The following is a 19,935-nucleotide window of genomic DNA, read 5'->3' as shown; positions in this document are numbered from 1 at the left end:
CTTGGCAGCATGAGTGAACATAGTGAGTCAGAACTTGTTTGGTAATACGACTTGAGTGGGCCCTGGCATTCAATGAGAAGCTGCCAGACAAGCCAGCAGGGCCAGTCAAACTTAGCTTCGCCTAAGCATATGTGGATATGTGGACTGCTGAGCTGGTCAGGTATCTGCTCCCTGCTTGGGCAGTGTAGGATGTAAACTTCATAGTATGTGTGACTTGGTAAGGTTTAGATGTAGCGTTTAACTTAATGTTCTGAATAGAAAGGGATATTGATGGTAGTGTGTTATGTAAAGTAGTGTTGTTGATGGCAAGGTGCAGGTGACAGCGACAGTAGTGTAGTGGACTTGGGTCTGCTGAGTCTGGGCAAAGAGGGGGGTGTTTCTGGGATGCTGGAATACACTGTTGAGCCTTCTTGAGGTTTCGTGGGCCTAATTCAACGAAACATTGGTGAATGAGGGTGCCCACTTGATAACCCCAATGATTTGCCTACACTCACCCACCCTGAAACTAGAGTAGGTAGCTGGTAAATGTTGCTACCTGTCTTATGGTGCTGTAGATTTATGACGGTGTAGCCTGATGTTTTCTAAGGTACTCATTGGTATGGTAGTGTATCATTCTGTTAAACTCTGAATTGGGCCTCCATATGAATGCTCACCATGGATTATGGCACATGTTAACATCATATCCTGTTTATTGATAAATGCTTGCAAATGGGGCATAAACATATAAGAAATGACCTTGGTAATGCTTTGTCCTACAGTCCTTAGGCATGTGGAAAGCTAATGCCATGTGTAATGTATGTAAGTACCAAGAGTCATAGCTATCACAAACATTACATCACAAGGTAACTCATACTGTATTACATGACGGGAGGGAATGTCCCCATAATTTACCATGCTGTAACAGAAAACACTCCAAAAGAAGAGGTTTAATAGAAAATAAGGGTCTACCATGAAAAGACTTGAAAAATTAAAATGAAAAATTAGCTTTGTCAATGGAAAAACAAAGTATGACAAGAGTGTAATACACCGTTAACCATATCCTTATGTTTATATGTTATCGCATATCAATCTTTGAACATGACATCTTGTGAAAATATACTGTAGAAAATATCCAAAGAAGTCAAGGTGGGCTTCTAGTTGTAGTACAGAGAGCCCAGGAGTGACTGCACTGTAGAGAAAAATATATTTTGTGGTAACAAAGTATTAACTCATGGGCACAAGACATGATTGAGCAACTGCACCTCTCCTTTTCTGAGTTGTGGTTTTGGAGAGTTCTAAGTGTTGACCAATTTGAATCCTTGCAACTGATCAACTATAAAGTCTATAAGATCGCTCTGCATACGATGCCGATGGGATAACATATTAGCTGTAATATTCTTGTAAATTGTTTCTCACTAACAATGACACCTTGCCATATTTAGTTGCATTCAATTGCCTATGGCAAGTGGGTGAAATCAGTTTGAAACTTGCTGAATAAGCTGAATCAAGCAAAATGTACCTGTTTTTTATTAAATTGCGAGTACATGTTAATTACTAAGCACAAATTATGAAGGGTATGAGGTCTATCTTGTGCACACAATACCATCTCATGCCATCTGCAGCCATTGCCGGGCTCAATGGTGAAGTGTGGACATTTCATCAAGCAGTGCCTTCTAGTGGTCATTTACACAACAACCATTGTGCACGACCATGTGCACTCCAATGTGCCCAGCTGTTTTGGCTGCAATTACATCATTTCAACCGCACACTCTGTTGCATCCATTTCCATGTGAAGCATGAACCACGTTTAACAACCCTGCATAAGGGAATCACACAAGCATGAGCTAGATCTAGGTTGGTTCGCAGTACATTGCTTGAATGATTGCAAAGCAATACACACACACACATACACATACACAGACACACACATATACACTACTTTCATTGAGGAGATGGAAACATCTGGACAGCAGAAACATGAGACTCTCACCGTTTGACATTTGGTTCTTGGAGTCAGTCCAACTCACTGCAGTATTTGGACAGAGCTTCAGTATAGTGAAGGTGCTGCATCTTTGTATTCAGGGTGCTGAGGTAAAGAATCAAGGTTCTTCTGTCACAGTGAAAAATTTAATAATTTAGAGAGAGGACACTCTCTCTCTCTCTCTCTCTCTCTCTCTCTCTCTCACACACCGACTTAATCCGTCAAATCAGCCCGATTACTTAATCCCTGTTTGATCAATGAATGCTCTTTGGGACAGATCCAAATAGAGCATTTGGAAGCTGATTTGAATGAGGGAGGAAAGACTGACTGGTCAGGAACACACTGGGAGTATGCAAATGAGCACTACACATTTGCTTATTCATATGAGCGCTGAAAAGTAGTTTTGTTTGATAATCCAGTGTGGTGGACTTCAGGGTGTGTATAACATCTGAATTATCCATGTATGTAGCATGCAGGTGAATAGAAGACTCAAAAATGAGAAATGAGAAATCATTGTGATATCAAAAACAACAAAACCACTCTGGTTTACTTACTTACTATGTTTAGCACAGTAGAGTTTTGGTATGTGTGAACCACATAAGGTTGATGTGGAAGCATGTATTTCACTAATTAATATGAAACAAAGAGGAACAATCCAGGAGGAACACACCAACAAAGAAGTCAGGGTTTGACTAGAGAGCTATTCATCATGTCAAAATCATTTTTATTGGTGCAAGTTTTCCCACAGTAAATTCGGCTATGTCCAACTTAGGGTAATACATGTAATGGAGGACTGACAGTATATGCACTATGTAGAAAAGCAATGTCATCATGCTGTTTGGTACACATTGTTACCCCAGTTTCTTGATGTAGCATTTTTACCTCTTTCAGGAGATAATGAAGTAAATATTGGACATAATTAATTTTATTGTCATTTTTTGTACTTTTTGGAAGTCTAAAGAACCAGGACCTGGCTATTTTAGTTCTTTTAGAGAATGCTGATATGGATCAGGCTCTAGAATATCTTTTGATCAGAAAATATTTACATATCAAGTTTCCACAGTTCAAAATATCTATGGCCTCTCACCATCCACACAGCCTCATGAGCACTGTGCCAGAGATTTGCACAGCAAATGTGTCGGGTAAGTTCAATTTAGTGGTTAGACTGGGCCGGTTATTTTATTTGAGCATAAAAATCCAGCTTTACTTGTGCCAAGGTACATACCAGGGCACAAATTGCGCTTACCTGTTTCTACTGGGAGCAGTCACAAGTGGTAAACTCATAGGGATAATCAGCACCTCCACCGAAGCTCCGTTAAAGCCAAAAAAAGACCTTCAGTACCATGACAAAGAAATTAACCAATTTGAAGTCTCTAGTGGTCCACAGCAGGTAGGTGTTGACATGGAAATGTAATCCACAATGAAATGTCCAATAAGGTCAGTTGTCTTGTGATGCTGTTTAGCGGGCCTACTTTTGACTTAGCTAGCTGACAAGACCAAGTAATGTGATGTTTTTGCCACCGGGGTCAGAAAAGACCAGCATGCTGCAATGGATAGCGACTGTCATTGAGAAGCTGGCCATGTGGACAAAGAAATTACAAGAGATAAAATAAGACTCATCAGGTCAGCCTGGACCAAGTCAAAATCACTGAGAATACACAAAAAGCGATAGAGGAAAAGGCCCAAATCCAGGATGACCAGGAGTGAATCCAGGCACTGAGAGAGACCCTTGATCAGTCTATTCTGAGGGAGAAGCTGAATGTTTAAAAAAGCCAAAATGACTGAAGACAAATGTCAGCGAATGGAGCATGAGATATCAAAGAGGCTCTCAACAAGTCAGAGTCAGAAAAGGAGCAAAATAAAGATTCTGAGTACATATGAGTGAATATGACAGACAGGCCTCGAGACCAGTCAGAGGCACTAAGACACGCCTGTCTGGTGCATGAGGTTGACAAGATGAAGCTGGTCTCAGAACAGCAGCCTGAGGGAGGAAAACAAGGAGCTCAGCACCTCCTATGACCTCCAAGCCTGGAGAAGGCTCAGAGGGAGCATAATGTCCTGATGACTATTCAGATGATGACTATTCATTTCCATTTGGAATAGTGGTTCATTTGATATGAGTAACTGCTCTGTTGAAATTAATGATTCCGGTGTTTGTTTCTATACGATATTTTGGAGCTCAGAAGGTCAATGGATCCTATGAACTGGAATAAAACTATATTGTATTTCTGTTATATGGAGCTCACCAAGAAGAAGAAGAAGAAAAGCTTCTGGAGAAAAATGTTCAGTCAGAAGGAGAAGAAACACAGCAAAGATGGAAAGGCAGAGGAGACTCCTGCTTATCTAGCTGAAGATGGACAGCAAAAGACTATCCTTCTTGTTTCTACCTCCCCCACACTCATTCTCCCATCAGAGTCACTGACAGAGTTTGGCATGTTTTATGATGATTGCCAAATACTGCCCAAAAATGTTCTACAGCAACTACAACACCATAATGACATGCCATGAAACAGGATTGGCTGCCGGTAAAAACTGGCCAAACTCTGATCAATGGCTTCAATCCAGGTATTAGTTACAAATCCACCATAATTATTACTACAGTCTATTGCAGTGTCCTCTCCAGCACCAGCCTCTTTTATGTTTTTTATGACTTTCGCTCGGCCCTAACTCCAACATTGTGAGCGCTTGCCTGTCTGGAGTCTAAGACCAGCCTTGATTGAACTACACTTCTATTCCTCTTCTCAAAGTCCTGCCAACAGTATACTCTTTCACTGACAGCACCTTCTTTCTGTCCCCAAAGTCCTACTTATCCGCCAACACAGTGTAAGAGCTGTTGCCGGAGGCCTAATTTATTAAAAAATAATCTGAATTTCATCTTCAATTTGATCTGAAGATATTTTTTTCAAAGACTTTGACTGAATGAAGGTCCAAAAAAACCTTATATCTCTGTGGGTGATCAAGGTTCTGATCTCTGCGCTATAAAACTCACAAGCTGTTATAGCAACAACATTTATCTTGAGGGTGAAAGCTGAAGCCTGAATAGGAAGACTAAAGAAAACAGACCTCAGCTGGACTCTTACATCCAAATAATACTGTTCACACATTGTTGAGGTGACAGGTTATTCTACAGGATGACCTCAAAACTGTGAAACAGCTTTCAACACTGCCTGAAGAAAACCACTGGGCCAAGCAGCAAGTGTTTCCATGCAAAAGTCACCTACTGTATATATTTCTAAATAGTTAATTCAAAGTTACATTCACTGCATTATAATGTGTGCCTGCATCTGTCCTTTCTGTGTAGTCCTCCCAGAGGCATTGTCCCCATAAATTGCCTCTCTGTGATGGAATGTACTCCAAAAATCTGAGTTTTAGTGCAAAATATTCTACCATGAAGGAAATAAAATGCATCTCATTGAAACTGACAGTAGTCCTTGGAGGAAAAACTTAATTATACCTTAATAACTTAATTTGTAAAGCACAAACAAAGTAAGCATAATTATGATACACTATGTTCTTATGTTTACATAGGTTATAATTATGTGTGAGAACCTATATCAAAATGTCTTGTGCAAAATATATGAATAAGTCAGGTGGAAAGTGTCAAAGCCAAAGTGTCAAATGCAAATTTGATCAAACACTGTCCTCTAGTGGTAATTTGCAGAACAATCTATTCCAAATGTATTTATTGAGGGTTTTATTTATTAATTCACTTATTTTTGATTCTGGCGCATCTGGTTCCCCATATGAGACGTTCATTGTGATGAACTGACAAACAACTTTTCTACTTTTGCTTTATCTACAAGGGGAAAACTTCAAGTTTTGCTCTCTTGTCAGCTGCCAGAAGTTACCAGCAGTGGCCTGTTGACTAGCTGGTTGAGAGGTTATGGTTTTGTTTTACAATATCTAATTGTATCTACTGTCTTCACCTAAGCCCTTTACAAATTTTCTGTACACTTAATCACTAATATAGTACAAACCTACAACCCTGCACATTACCAGCACCATAAGAGAGAAAGAGAGAGAAACACAATGTTTAAAACATCACAAGGCCATTTGGTGCTTTACTTTAGATTAGTGGCATTCATCTGGCATTTTTGAGGAATACAGTACAAGTTATTTACCTTTAGTAACAAACATCCAACAGACTGACATATTACCAGTGTTTTAGTCAAAGAGGAAACCTTCACACAGAAAAGTTGTCATCGTCAAATCTCAAATTTGTGTTACTTTTCAGCACAGCACATGTCAAAGGTATGTTAAAGGTGAAACCTTATGACATAACATGGTGCTACAGAGAACTGTGGTGTTGAGAAGTAGCACAAGATTTGGTGTTCCAAACTGCCTTCATGACTTTGTTGAAAAAGACACATCCTTTTTTCTGAGTGTTGGCAGAAGTCAGTCTTCCTGTGGTTTGCAGGCCAGCAGGCAGAAATACTTCACTCCCACCTCAACCTCTGTCTCTGCAGACGTCTCCTTCATCACCTGCAGCAACCTGCGGAGAGGAACAGAGGAGGCAGGACGTGTCATTTCTCAATCACTGAGTGCAGTTTGGGACAACATATCTTTCATCAGAGCATGTGTTGATAGGATAGTACAGTGTGTGTTACTCCTGCACACGCTGAAAAGCAACACATCAAGTATGTTGTCCCAAACTACAGTGAGGAGGCAATTTGAGGAGGGATAAACCTTTAACACAATTTATGACGCACTATTGACTATAAAATTGGAGCACCCAAAGATCTGCTTTGCACTTCTACGTAACATTTAACAGTAACATTTAACTTAAAATAGAGATAGTTATACTTTTTCATAATTTTTGAGAGAATTGTCATATTTAAAGAAATGTGTGTGTGTGTGTGTGATTGATGTCCTTGGAGAGCCTGTTGGCCTCCTGTGGGTTTTCTCTCAGCAGAGCCTGATAGCTGGAGAAAGACTCCAACATCCCCATGTACCTGGACAGAGGCATGGCCCTTCTCACCAACACACACTCATGCCTGTAATACACAAAAACACACACAAGGATGCATGGCTACACACACACACACACACACACACACACACACACACACACACACACACGCACACACACACACACACGCACACACACACATATGAGTGATTTTTCCAAGTTTTTCCAAGAAGGTGAAGAAATAAATTCTGTTTTCTCTACATTTTTTCCTAAATGCTTTAGTTTGTGGGACATAGCATCACATTTTTATTATGACAATGTTATACCATCCTTCTGATCATAAACATGCCAGCATGTGCACAGACAAACTGCAAAGGGAAAGAGAATGAAGTCAGTGAAACCAGTCCCTACAGAATTTTGTGGTGTTTTTATGTAATTATTGCAGCCAAATCATTAAATTTGCTGGAGATTCTCAAGACAATTTTGTAGTGTTTTCTGTGTTAATTTGTTAGAAAAGATCAAAGAAAACTCTAAGTCAGAAGACAAAATTGTGATTATCATGTTGTTGACAGGAGTGTCGATTATTGACAGAAAACATGTAATGAAACATGGAGTCATTATGGGTGTAGAAAGGTTGCCTGATTCCAAATTTGCATTTTGCCTCAAGTTGATGTGTTTACTAACACTGAGGAAGCTCCCACAGGTATCCTTAAATTAGTACTTTTAGATTTGGGTATGTATGCATGTACAATGTATCCAAAGTGTTATATTTAATGCTGCTACATGGACCTCTCTCCTGATTTAGTTGAGCGCTAAGCATACTTTAATCATTAAATACTTGAATCCATTAAAGTTTAATGGAAAGTATGGCCAAACCTACTCTGTATACTGAAATGGAAAATGTAGAGATGTGTTGGGATAGAGCAACATTGTTCTCATTAGCCAGTATTTTAATGAGCTCAAACAGATATGCTAGTAATCAAATAGTGCGCTGCGCAATTAGAGTCCAAAATCCATACACCCTATCCATGACTATATGCACCTCTCTGGAGGAGTTAGGAGTTAGTAAATATGATTAGGAGACAGTACAGTATACAGTAACATGTTGTTACTAACAACATTGAGCGGAGATGGAAGAGAGTAATCCAACATGGCGATCAGGCCGGGCAGGTCGGCAGTATTTCGCAATCGCTGAATCTGACGACGCCATCCTTGGTATACTTTTTAGTCTCAAAGCGCTGACGACTTAGTGGATGGCCGGATACTGCAGTGTTTCCCACAGAGACTTTACTTGGGCGGGCCGCCCAAGTAAAGTAAAGTAAAGTTTTCTTTTTTTTTTTTTTCTGATCCGTCCGACAGAATGACGTCATCCGCGATCGATTAACTACAGTAGTGGACAATCTCCCCTCCCTCTTCCCCTCCAGGGTTTCCCACACATAGAAAACTTTGTGGCGGGCCGCCACAATATCAGCACTGACCGCCACAAATTTTCTTTTTTTTTCACTATTTAATCGTAGAACTGCGTGTAGCACATTGATTCGCTCAGCCCCTAATTGCTCCACGCGATCTCTCTTTCGCTCTCTCTCTTTCTCTGTCTCTCTCTCTCTCGCTTGCTTTGTCTGTTGCCCCCCCCCCCCTCTCTGTTGCTCTGTCTCTCTGTCTCTCTCTCTCTCTCTCTCTCTCTCTCGCTCTCTCACCGGACCCGTCTGTTCGCCTCCCACTGCGCACACGTGAGGGAGATTTTTTTTCCATGCCAAGAAGACAGCCGACTGAATTCCTGAAAAGAAGAACTAACAGTTAACTTTACTCGGAATACAGCTGAGTTTCCGAGATTAGCAGCTGTATAGCCTAGCTGCTAGTCAGTATCCACTGAGTGGACCGATAACGTTGATATTAACTTTTTAACTTTGACTTTGAATGTTTGCTCCCTCAATCCAGATTAATATTGAAAAATATTTTCAAAGAAGGAAAAGGACTGGTCCTGAGGAGGAGCAGGACAGTCTGGACCAGAGGAGCTGCTGAGCAGTAAAACAGAGTAAAGTTAGATAATAATGTCAAAGGCTGTAATTTAACGATGTAAAGATACAGGTGAGACTGACAGCACAGAGAGATGCAGCAGGGCAGAGGGGCAGAAAAGCAGATTTCTCTGTAAAAGGGGTCTCATTTCTATTCTTCACCTTGTAGACAAAAGCAAGCAACAAACAGAACAGTTTAGCACTGTTTATATTTTTAAGTTATGTTGTCTTTGACACAAAGTACTTTAGATATATACAGGTTAGTTATTTGTTTGACAAATGGAACTATTTAGAACATTCGATAATTTTTCAGCCATCCAGGTAATGGGATCCTTTATTGATATTAGCCTATATATTGACAATATAAGAGAATACAAGAATAAAAAGGCACTCAACCCCCCCGCTCGCTAGAAATAGGGCCACTCGCTAGAAATAGAACTGAAATAGAAATAGAACTGCAAGCTCTCTAGTAATTAAAGGGAACTGAAGAATAATGCACGGAAGTGGTTAACTACGTAATACAGTGTTGCAATAATGGCATTTTGTATTTTTTTTTTTTTATTTATCCAGGCTACCACCTATTTAATGTCATTTCACTTTTTCTTTTTTTTTCTTTTTTTATTGGTGAAATAGCATTACAAAAACAAAACAAAAAAGAGTGACATAGAAGATAAACAAGATAGACATAATGGACAGACATACAGACAATAACATAAAGCAGTTACGATGATGTATGTGATGATATGATAAGAGTCCGGGAGCAGAGATTACAGGTTGGCGTGTGAAGCAAGGAGTGTGGCATGTGTGGCGGAGAGAAAGAAAAAGACATAGTGTTAATGTTATAGTGATAATAAATATATGATGTAACAGCAATATCATTATAATAACAATAATAAAATAATATGATAATAATATAATAATACTATCACTATCATCATTATATACAATACAATATAATGTAATATAATATAATATAATATAATAATAACCATTATAATAATTAACATTACATTTATACATCAATGAGGAGAGAGGCCAGACCGGGGCACCGGAAAGGCGAGCGAGAGGCCCCCCCATCCGGCCCACCAGCAACACAACCGGAAGCCCCAGCGTGAGACAGGTGGGGCGGGTCATTTTGTATTAACACTGTAATCTAACCCTAACCCTAACCCTAACCTAAGGCCCACGGTTGCAAAATTACAACATCACTTTTAGCTATCCTAAAAAAAATCTGTAAATGTTTTTTTTTTTTAAAGACCACATTTACATAGTCAATGGGTCCTATTGTTTATCCTTGCAATGCTATTGGATAGTAAATGTGTTTATAGGTCCGGCCATCAGGCCATGAACTCACACAACCTCAACTTTCCTTCAAGCTCATCTCTTTGTTTTATTGGACTGGATTTGTCAAGATTCAAGTAAGTAAAATGCCTTAAATATTTTTTTTTGTGATTATTACAATGTCTAGAACATGTAGATATTTAGTTATTGTGGAATACATTCATCAAATTTGATTTTGAGCTTGTTATGTCTGTGTTGCAATTCTACATATCTGGGTGAGGTTGGTAGTCAAAATAGCATGTGCACCTTACACATTACATTGGGACATTGCACTTCTCACATGTTCACATATGGAAAAAATACTATTAGAAATATAATGTCTTTGATGATTCACTATAACTAAGTTCTAAATGTGTTTTCTCTGTTAAAATTTTGAGTTTAGACCAGAATTGAATAAATTAATAAATTATTTCTGGTTGCAGTATTTGAAACTCTATCTGTAGCAGTATTTGAAACTGTATCAGTTCTGTGGGAAACACTATGTGACTCATATCATTGCACATAATCGCCATAGCTGGTTGGCTTTGAGATCTGGTTCATGAGTGAAGTCATACAACGTGACGACTGATCTGTGACACGTACAAGTACTGCTTAACTTGTTGGATGGACTTTGGCATGGGTCTACAAGATGAGTTTTAGTTTTACATGGAAGGCAACTAGGCCTTTTGGTTTGTAATGACATGAGACAGGGCACATCGCTGTCTTACCCGAAGCGACAGTGAAAGGTCCAACATTTTGATCCATGGCAGATAAGGCTTTGAAAACCCTGGGTAGAGGGAGTAAAGAATATCATTCGCAACAACCCTAAAAAACAGATCCAAATTTTAAAAATCTAGTTAAAAATATTCTCAAATATATAACTCCAAGTAAAAAAAAAACCCCAAAAACCCCAAACTCATTCAAGTCTGCAGGTTTATTGCAGCAGGGTGACTGATGATTTGACTAAGCATCTTCCTCAGTGACAGTCCATTACTCAGAAATATGACCAAATGACCTGGTTCCATTTATGGACGACAGGAAAATGACAAATGAAAATAACAGCCTATAGTGGAAATAAGAAAATATGTGTGCAAACACTCTCCTATCTCCCTCCAGCAATAAACCTACAAACTTGAATAAGTGCTCCAGTGTTTTACTTCAGGTAGTCTTTATTAAGTACCTAGGTAAAATAGCTTTGTTTATTACAAATATTCAGTCAATCAATCAATCAATCAATCAATCAATCAATCAATCAATCAATCAATCATAATTTATTTGTATAGCACATTTCATAACAGAATGCAGCACAATGTGCTTCACACATTATAAGCAGAAAAACATTGAGTTAAATAAGACCACAGGCATGTGCCCATATTCAAAGCAGGAGAAAATGGCCACAGATTACCACACAAGATAAAACCAAAAACCAACTAACATGGTGGGTAAAAAGAGATACATAAGTTAAAATAAACAAGAGAAAATTGCAGCAAATTATTACACAAAATGAAGACCACAAATGGATAAAAGAGATATGTAAATTGAGATAAGAACCAGGAGAAGGAAAGAAGAGAGATCATATGTAAAAGCAAAGACAAAAAGATGGGTTTTAAGTTGTCTAAGTACCAAGTGTTTCAATAGCTTGAAGATTTTCTGGGAGTGTGTTCCAGAGCCTTGGGCCGTAAGAGCTGAAAGTTACGTCCCCATATTTGGATTGGGTTCAAGGAACCATTAACAGGTTGGAGTTACATGACCTGAGAGATCTGCGGGGAACATATCTAGCAATCATATCTTTAAGATAGTTGGGAGCACATCCATGAATAGATGTAAAAATCAATAAAAGAATCAGGCAGCCAATGAAGGGATTTAAGAACAGGTGTAATATGGTCTCTCATTCTAGTGCACATCAGAATTCTGGCAGCGGCATTTTGAACTCGCTGGAGATTAGTAATTGTTTTTGCGGGCAGGCCAATCCAGTAGAGACAAAGGCATGAACAAGTTTTTCAGTGTCAGCAATTGAGATAAAATCACATACTTTGGATATATTTCTAAGGTGGTAATAGGCAGTTTTACAGACATTGCTAATGTGGTTTTTAAAACCGAGTTCTTTGACAAATACACTGTTTACACTTGATTTTAAAATGCGTCTTGGGCGATCGGATCACAAGTGGACAGCCGAGACACATTGCCGTTTACACCTGTGTTTATCATGCGTCTCCAAGGTGTCCAGCTGACCACTTGTGTTCAGATGTCGTTACTGCCTACGTCACTTCCGCTAGAAGGTCAAAGGGCCCCGCTCACAGTTATTACGTCAGTCTGTCGCCAGACAAGCGCCAGATTTATTTAGCACGGGATAGCTAAGAAAACAACAATGTTTCAAGAACTAATATACATGTACGGGTACTGTTGAGATTGACAGGACCGTTGGTGCGCTGTCACCAAAACAACCACCACGTCCTGCATTGATGACGTGTTTTCCTGTTACGTCCTTGTCGGGGACGCATCAGGACGCATTAGCGTTTACACTACAAAAGATATGTGGTCAAATGCGTCCCAGACCACCTCGGCAAGTGGTTTGAGTGATCGGATCACAATGCGTCTTGGTGGTTGTTTACACTTGTATTTAGCGCTGTCCACTTGTGATCCGATCGCCCAAGACACATTTTAAAACCAAGTCTAAACAGGATCTAAGACAACTCCTAAGTTCCTCACATGGGTTTTGGCCTTAAGAGATAGGGAGTCTAAATAGGCTGACACACACTCTCTCTCTGGGATTTGGTGCCAATGACAAGGACCTCGGTTTTATCTTTAGTAGTAGGAAGTTCTGTCAAGGTATCTTTAGGCAAAGCCAGTATCTGTCAAGTGCTCCTGTTGAATTGCTCAGAGGCAATACAGTAAAACATAACATCCATTATCCACCATTACCATTACCACCTGAGTGAGTTTAAGTTCCTCCCAGGTATTCATTTATTTGGCAATAGTCAAATATGATTATCAACATCTAAGTGCAAACTTCCATTTCAATCATTTTATACTTTATTTGCAATACCTAATGCCTAGTATGTTCATTTACAAAATCAGTTGTTTCAGTATAAGATAATATATAATAATAACAAATACATAACATATTATCATATAGCGTTATGTATTACAAATCTGCAATTGGATCACAAAAAGGTATATATGTTGTACTTTTTTCATGAGTGATTCATGGGATTACGATAACCTTCATGATGACAATCTGTTCATGACAATCATCAAAGTGTCATGTCATAATTATAGCTCTAAACAGATCTAAATATGGAAAACTTTTTGGTTGGCTGAGCAATCACAGCCATACTTCCTCCTGACCGATTTCCTAGTTGCTCAACACACCCGGTCCTCAGCGTATATATAGGAGCTGCCTCCAGCACAGAAACATAAGTTGCACTCGACGAGGAAACATGAAGTCTTTCAACCTGTGCATTCTACTAAGCCTGGCAGTCACAGTTTACTGTGTGCCAATATCGCAAGTTACTGTACAAGATGAGCTTTTTGCAGAGGTAAGGTATCCTCACTATATATTCTCACTGTTTTGCTATAAAGATGTGTTCAAGGATCTTATGTGACTGTAGTGTACAGCGTTAACATAAAATACATGCAGATCCTCTCCCCTTTTTCCTTCATGCAATCTGTGTCTGTCCTGCAGCTGCTGCATTATCTAACCCTCTAACTCTTGTTCTTTCTTGCAGAGCTACCTGAAGAATTTCTTCAACCTGACACAGGAGACGGGTCCAGTGGCCAGACAGGGGATCAGCCAGGTGAGCAAGAAGCTCAGCGAGATGCAGCGCTTCTTTGGCCTCCAGATCACTGGCATGTTGGATGCTGAGACCGTGAGGATGATGAAGAAGCCCCGCTGTGGCGTTCCAGATGGCAAGATTGCCCATTTCTCCACCTTTGGAAACAACCTCAAGTGGGAAAAACACAGCCTTACCTACAGGTGAGTGATCTAAAAAGAGCGCCAGTGAGAGGCAGGAAGAAGCTAATTTTAGACATTACATATAATTGACTATTTTATTATATATTTGACTGTTTTTCTGTCCTATATAGGATTGAGAACTACACCCCTGACATGTCCATGTCTGAGGTAGATGACTCCATAGAGAGAGCTCTGCAGGTTTGGGCCAAAGTCACGCCCCTGAGATTCACAAGAATCTATAGAGGCACCGCTGACATCATGATCTCTTTTGTCCGCCAATGTAAGTACAAAATAACTTTCCACTTATCCCATCAAAGTCACAGTTTTATACCCCAATTGAAATGCGGTATATGAAGTAGCTATTGGGCAATAAGTGGTTGATCTTGAAGGACAGTAGAGAGTAGATGGGCTGGATCCCTTGTTGACATCTCTACTTGTCAGGGGACAGTGCTTCAATGACTCTTATCCTTTAAATGACTTAGAGAAGGAGCATTTACGCCAAGATTACATAACGTATATATCACCCACCATAACAAAAACACAACATCATTCCACAATTTGTTTCACAGTTTTTGATGAGTTGGAGAAGTGTTGAAAACACTGTCTTAATGTCAGCTCCATTTATTGGTTGTTGTTTCCCAAGAAGCACCTGAACGACTATAATTATTTCTGTGCCTTGACTTACATTGGAGCACAGCTGATCGATCTCAGTTCTAAGATACATTTGGGAAATCCAGTTCTGCACTGTTAGTTGTCACAGCAGTAAGTGCAGGAGCAAAAAGCATCCGTTAAATAGCTTTAATTTCACTACTGGCTCTTTCCTATTTGCAAAATCTGACAGGAGTTTGTTTTTGTTTACAGCGCATGGTGATTATAACCCATTTGATGGCCCTGGTGGCACCCTTGCCCATGCCTTTGCCCCGTCCCCTGGCATTGGAGGAGACGCCCATTTTGACGATGATGAGACCTTCACCTTCCGCTCATACACAGGTGAGTTCTTTCACATGCAAACTCTACCCTATTGGATTCTTCTGCGCTGTGAATGTGCATTTTGACATGATCATTGCTCATCACTGAGCGAGAGCAGGAACACAACTGTAATTTTGTGTTTCCCGCTGCAGGCTTCGTCCTCTTCCTTGTAGCAGCCCACGAGTTTGGCCATTCCCTGGGCTTGGGTCACTCCGAAGACCCTGGCGCTCTCATGTACCCTCTGTACAGCTTCAGAAACCCTGACACCTTCGTCCTGCCCCAGGATGACGTCAACGGCATCCAGTCTCTCTATGGTTAGTCGTCATTGCCTGGTTCAGTGTAGCCTGCAAAACTGATCTCTAAAGAAGTCACGCCTGAGCCTGGAGCACTTCATGCTCTCCATAGGGCTTTGTTGCTGAGTGATGCAGAACTCTCTAAATACTCGAACTCTCTAAATACTGATTTGATTTGACCTCCAGGTCCAAACCCTGATGAGGATCCCTATGTGCCTGGACCCACTCCCCCCACCACCCCCGACGCCTGTGATCCAAACATGGTCCTGGATGCTGTCACCACACTGCGAGGAGAGATGCTCTTCTTCAAAGACAGGTATGCTAGACATTGAATGACCAAGAATATGAAAGCAAAATACATGAGAACGACAGTGTTTTCTCTAGATGGGAGAACTGGCTGATGTACTAATGTTGTCATGTTGTGGTGTTGTCTGTTCTCAGCTTCTTCTGGCGTAGCTACCCACAGAGCACGACGCCTCAGCTGAGTCGCATCAGAAGCTTCTGGCCCAGCGCCCCTGTCAACATTGACGCCGCTTATGGAAGCCGCCAATCAGACACAGTCTTGCTCTTTAAAGGTACGAGTCCTCATAATTGTCCTAAGGCACCTAACCTGTAGCCATTTCAAAGTCTGCATTAGTGCATTGGCTGATAACTCTTTTCTTTCCATGCCTCAACAGGTCGCAAAGTCTGGGCCTTCTCTGGCAGTGATGTTGTGCGTGGCTATCCCAAACCACTCACCAGTATCGGTCTGCCCAGAAGCGTGAAGAAAGTCGATGCTGCCCTCTATAACGAGGAAACTCACAAGACATTATTCTTTGTTGGCAAACACTACTACAGGTATGTTCAAAACGGTGTAATTACACTCGACTGAGTTAGGTATTATCTATAATTTACCCTGATGTCTGAATGGTAGTGAATCAGCCTAATTCATGTCTGTGTTTTGTTTTTAGTTATGATGAGGCCAAAGGCACTATGGACCAGGGATTCCCCAAACTGGTGAAGCAGACCTTCTCAGGCCTGACCAGCAAGGTGACTGCAGCTTTCCAGTACAGAGGTGAGTGGCATTCAAAACCAATCCGAGTTTCCCAAGTCAAGTGTACGGAAATGAGAAGGTGTTCAAAACGTTTCGGACATAGGAACCCTCTCTGTAACTTATCAGCCTATAACCAGCACAGTACTTAACAGTGTGCCTTTGTTCCCCAGGCTTTGCCTACATCTACAGCGGGCCCTACATGTTCAGGTACAGCCTGAGGAGTGGCAGGCTGTACCGCGTGCTGAATAACAACTACTTCCTGCCCTGCACTAACTTCTAGACCATCTGACTACATTAGTTGCTTACAAAGCCACTGTGAATGACAACGAATGTTGGAGTCCATCTATTATTTTTTATATTATGTTTTATCAAATCTAATTACATTGTTACACAAATGTATGTAAACATATATTTTTATATATATTTGGATCTACATTGCTGTTGTTATTCTTATTTTATTTACTTTTTATTTGTATTTTATTACTGAAGATATGAATGTATTTAAAAAACAATCTATTGTAACAATTTGGTGCAATCAATTTCCAAATAAATTTGTCTTAATAAGAATTCAATGTGTTTGCATTTGAAGGTCAACATCTAAAGTAAATGTACTGTTTGCCATTACTGGAGAAAAGTTGTTTCATATAACCAAATAGGGTTTGTTCAGCAAGCCTGATGGGGTTTTCCTGTATGAAAAATATCTAACACTCAGCCATTTAAAATTGATCCTCCAATTTGACGCAGAATAAATGTGCAGTGATTTAGTTATAAACGTGCAGAAACGTACTGATGCATGTATTACATATAAATAAAGTGTTGCTATGATAACCCCCTGATAATGGTGAGTTGTGTCTTTTTTTTTTGTTACACATACATTCAAGTACTGATCAACAATGAACTACTGTTCCATCTTTTTTTTTCCATTTTATACAAAACAAAATAAATTCAGAAAAATAAAACAGTGGAACGAGAGGGAGAAAGCTGATCCTGTACAAACCCACACTGCATGTGTTCAATTAAATTAATGTGTGTAACCAAGTCTCGCTCAAGTCTCGCGAGAGTTGAGTTGTTGCAGGAAGTTACACACAGACCGGTTTAAGTGAAAGGTACAGAAAAGTGTTTCATTTCTCTGTAGGGTCCTTTCCATAATGTTGTCAGACACTTATAAGAACAATCTGAGCCTGTCAGTGGCAAAAACAAGCACTTTTGACGGTGCGATTTGCCCCGTCAGATTACATTGCAGCTCGTTTCACGGCTCAATACTGGACCAATTTCAAAAATTGTTGTCCCCTTTAGTCACTTAGACACAAAAAGATAGGAAAATAGGGTCCAGGTTGAAAAATACTGAAGTTACCCTTTAAGGAGGCAAATAGGCCAAAACTGATTTCTATCTGTAGAGTTTTTCTCTTTGGGATTCAGAATCCCTCCTGCTCTACGCCATGATCTAGGAATAAACTGCGTTTTCCATGATAGCTTCATTAGTTTCCATAGGTATCTCAATACATCTGGCACACTTTTGTATACTCGGTAAGGGACACCATTAGGCCCTGGGGCTGATGAAGCCCTTGCATGCCTTACCACCTTTTCCACCTCACTCCACTTTGGCAGGCTGTCATCTATTTGATAGTCTATTGCTCCAATGGGTGGGATATCTGGGGGGCGGCCCTAACTCTCTACCCCTCTCCCTATCTGTATGCACCTTTTCTAAGTGGTCTTCTAGCTCCTGCCGTGTTGCTTCCAAGCTGCCACTCTTGCCTTTACTAAATCATGTCTTAACAAATTTGTATGGATCTTTATAAAATGCTATCCTAGCTCGTTCTTTCTTTTCTTCTGTTTTTCCTAAGATTTTCTGCTCTCCTTAATGCTGCTGACCGATTCCCTAGTGCTGTCTGAAGGACATTGATGCCCTCTTTCTCGCTATCGCTAGCCTTCCTCCATTGTCTCCTAAGCTGCCTCTTTTCTTGGATAATTGTATCAATCTCCTGTTGTTGCATAGACTTAACTGGTTCTGCAACTACTTTCTTCCTTTTCTCATCAATACCAAACCTTGCTACCCCGTAATCATAAATAATATTCTTCTCTGCTGTTCCTCTAAGTTGATCAAGAATCCCTATCAAATCTGTGTTATGTAGCCTATGTGCCACACACATACACACACACACACACACACACACACACACACACACACACACACACACACACACACACACACTCCTCCTATCAGAGCCACTGATGGCATGTTTTATGATGATTGCCAAATACTGCCCAAAAATGTTCTACAGCAACTACAACACCATAATGACATGCCATGAAACAGGATTGGCTGCCGGTAAAAACTGGCCAAACTCTGATCAATGGCTTCAATCCAGGTATTAATCTACTGTAGTTACAAATCCACCATAACTATTACTACAGTCTATTGCAGTGTCCTCTCCAGCACCAGCCTCTTTTATGTTTTTTATGACTTTGGCTCTGCCCTAACTCCAGCCTTGATTGAACTACACTTCTATTCATCTTCTACTAAGTTGTGCCAACAGTATACACTTCCACTGACAGCACCTTCTATCTGTCCCCAATGTCCTACTTATCTGCCAACACAGTGTAAGAGCTGTTGCCAGAGGCCTAATTTATTAAAAAAGACTTTGACTGAATGAAGGTCCATAAAAACCTTATCTGTGGGTGATCAAGGTTCTGATCTCTGCGCTATAAAACTCCCAAGCTGTTATAGCAACAACATTTATCTTGAGGGTGAAAGCTGAAGCCTGAATAGGAAAACTAAAAAAAAAAAAAGAGCTCAGCTGGACTCTCTACATCCAAATAATACTGTTCACACATTGTTAAGTTGACAGGTTATTCTATAGGATGACCCCAAAACTGTGAAACAGCTTTCAACACTGCCTGAAGAAAAGTCATAACACCTTTATATAAAAAAGTTCTAGGCCTATCACATTTTTGTGCAAAATGGTCTAGAATGAAGGAATTAAAATGCATCTCACTGAAACTCACAGTAGTTCCTGGGGAAAAAAACAACTGAATTTGTAAAGCAAGAACAAAGAAAGCATAATGATGATATACTATGTTTGTATGTTTATCATTATATGTGAGAACGAATATCATGGGAGGAAGTCCCATGTAGCACCTGTTAAATGCAAATTTGATCAAACACTGTCCTCTAGTGGTAATTTGCGGAACAGCCTATCCAAAACACTTCATCTCTTCACTTTACTTGCACATTTATTTATATATTTATGTATATATTGATGCCTTTATTTATTAATTTACTTATTTTTGATTCTGGCACATCTGGTCCCCTATATGAGATGTTCATTCTACTGATGAACTGACAAACAACTTTTCTACTTTTGCTTTATCTACAAGGGGAAAATGTCAAGTTTTGCTCTCTTGTCAGTTGCCAGAAGTTACCAGCAGTGGCCTGTTGACTAGCTGGCTGAGAGAGGTTTACAGTTTTGTTTTACAATAT

General features: G+C 40.0%; 1 protein-coding gene across 1 annotated transcript; it reads left to right on the top strand.

Annotated features, from left to right (window-relative positions):
* Nucleotides 1-13,642: 13,642 nt before the first annotated feature.
* On the top strand, nt 13,643-16,782 carry LOC139912894 (collagenase 3-like). The gene is made up of 10 exons (XM_071900815.2): nt 13,643-13,743; nt 13,933-14,180; nt 14,291-14,439; nt 15,021-15,149; nt 15,281-15,442; nt 15,608-15,737; nt 15,863-15,996; nt 16,099-16,258; nt 16,372-16,475; nt 16,625-16,782. Exons 1-10 carry the CDS (start codon nt 13,645-13,647, stop codon nt 16,732-16,734), a joined length of 1,425 nt encoding a protein of 474 aa, XP_071756916.2. The 5' UTR covers nt 13,643-13,644; the 3' UTR covers nt 16,735-16,782.
* The last annotated feature ends 3,153 nt before the right edge of the window (nt 16,783-19,935 follow it).

The sequence above is a fragment of the Centroberyx gerrardi genome, chromosome 10 (assembly GCF_048128805.1).
Source record: "Centroberyx gerrardi isolate f3 chromosome 10, fCenGer3.hap1.cur.20231027, whole genome shotgun sequence".
Taxonomy (NCBI): Eukaryota; Metazoa; Chordata; class Actinopteri; order Beryciformes; family Berycidae; genus Centroberyx; species Centroberyx gerrardi.
The sequence above is the reverse complement of the archived record's forward strand: the minus strand, read 5'-3'. Positions and strand labels throughout refer to the sequence as shown.

What these genes read in the sequence shown, in the direction of transcription:
- LOC139912894 (XM_071900815.2), top strand. Translation starts at nt 13,645, where the DNA reads ATGAAGTCTTTCAACCTGTGCATTCTACTAAGCCTGGCAGTCACAGTT. An exon ending in CGGCATCCAGTCTCTCTATG is followed by an intron (nt 15,443 to 15,607) that starts GTTAGTCGTCAT and finishes TTTGACCTCCAG; the next exon opens with GTCCAAACCCTGATGAGGAT. An exon ending in CACAGTCTTGCTCTTTAAAG is followed by an intron (nt 15,997 to 16,098) that starts GTACGAGTCCTC and finishes ATGCCTCAACAG; the next exon opens with GTCGCAAAGTCTGGGCCTTC.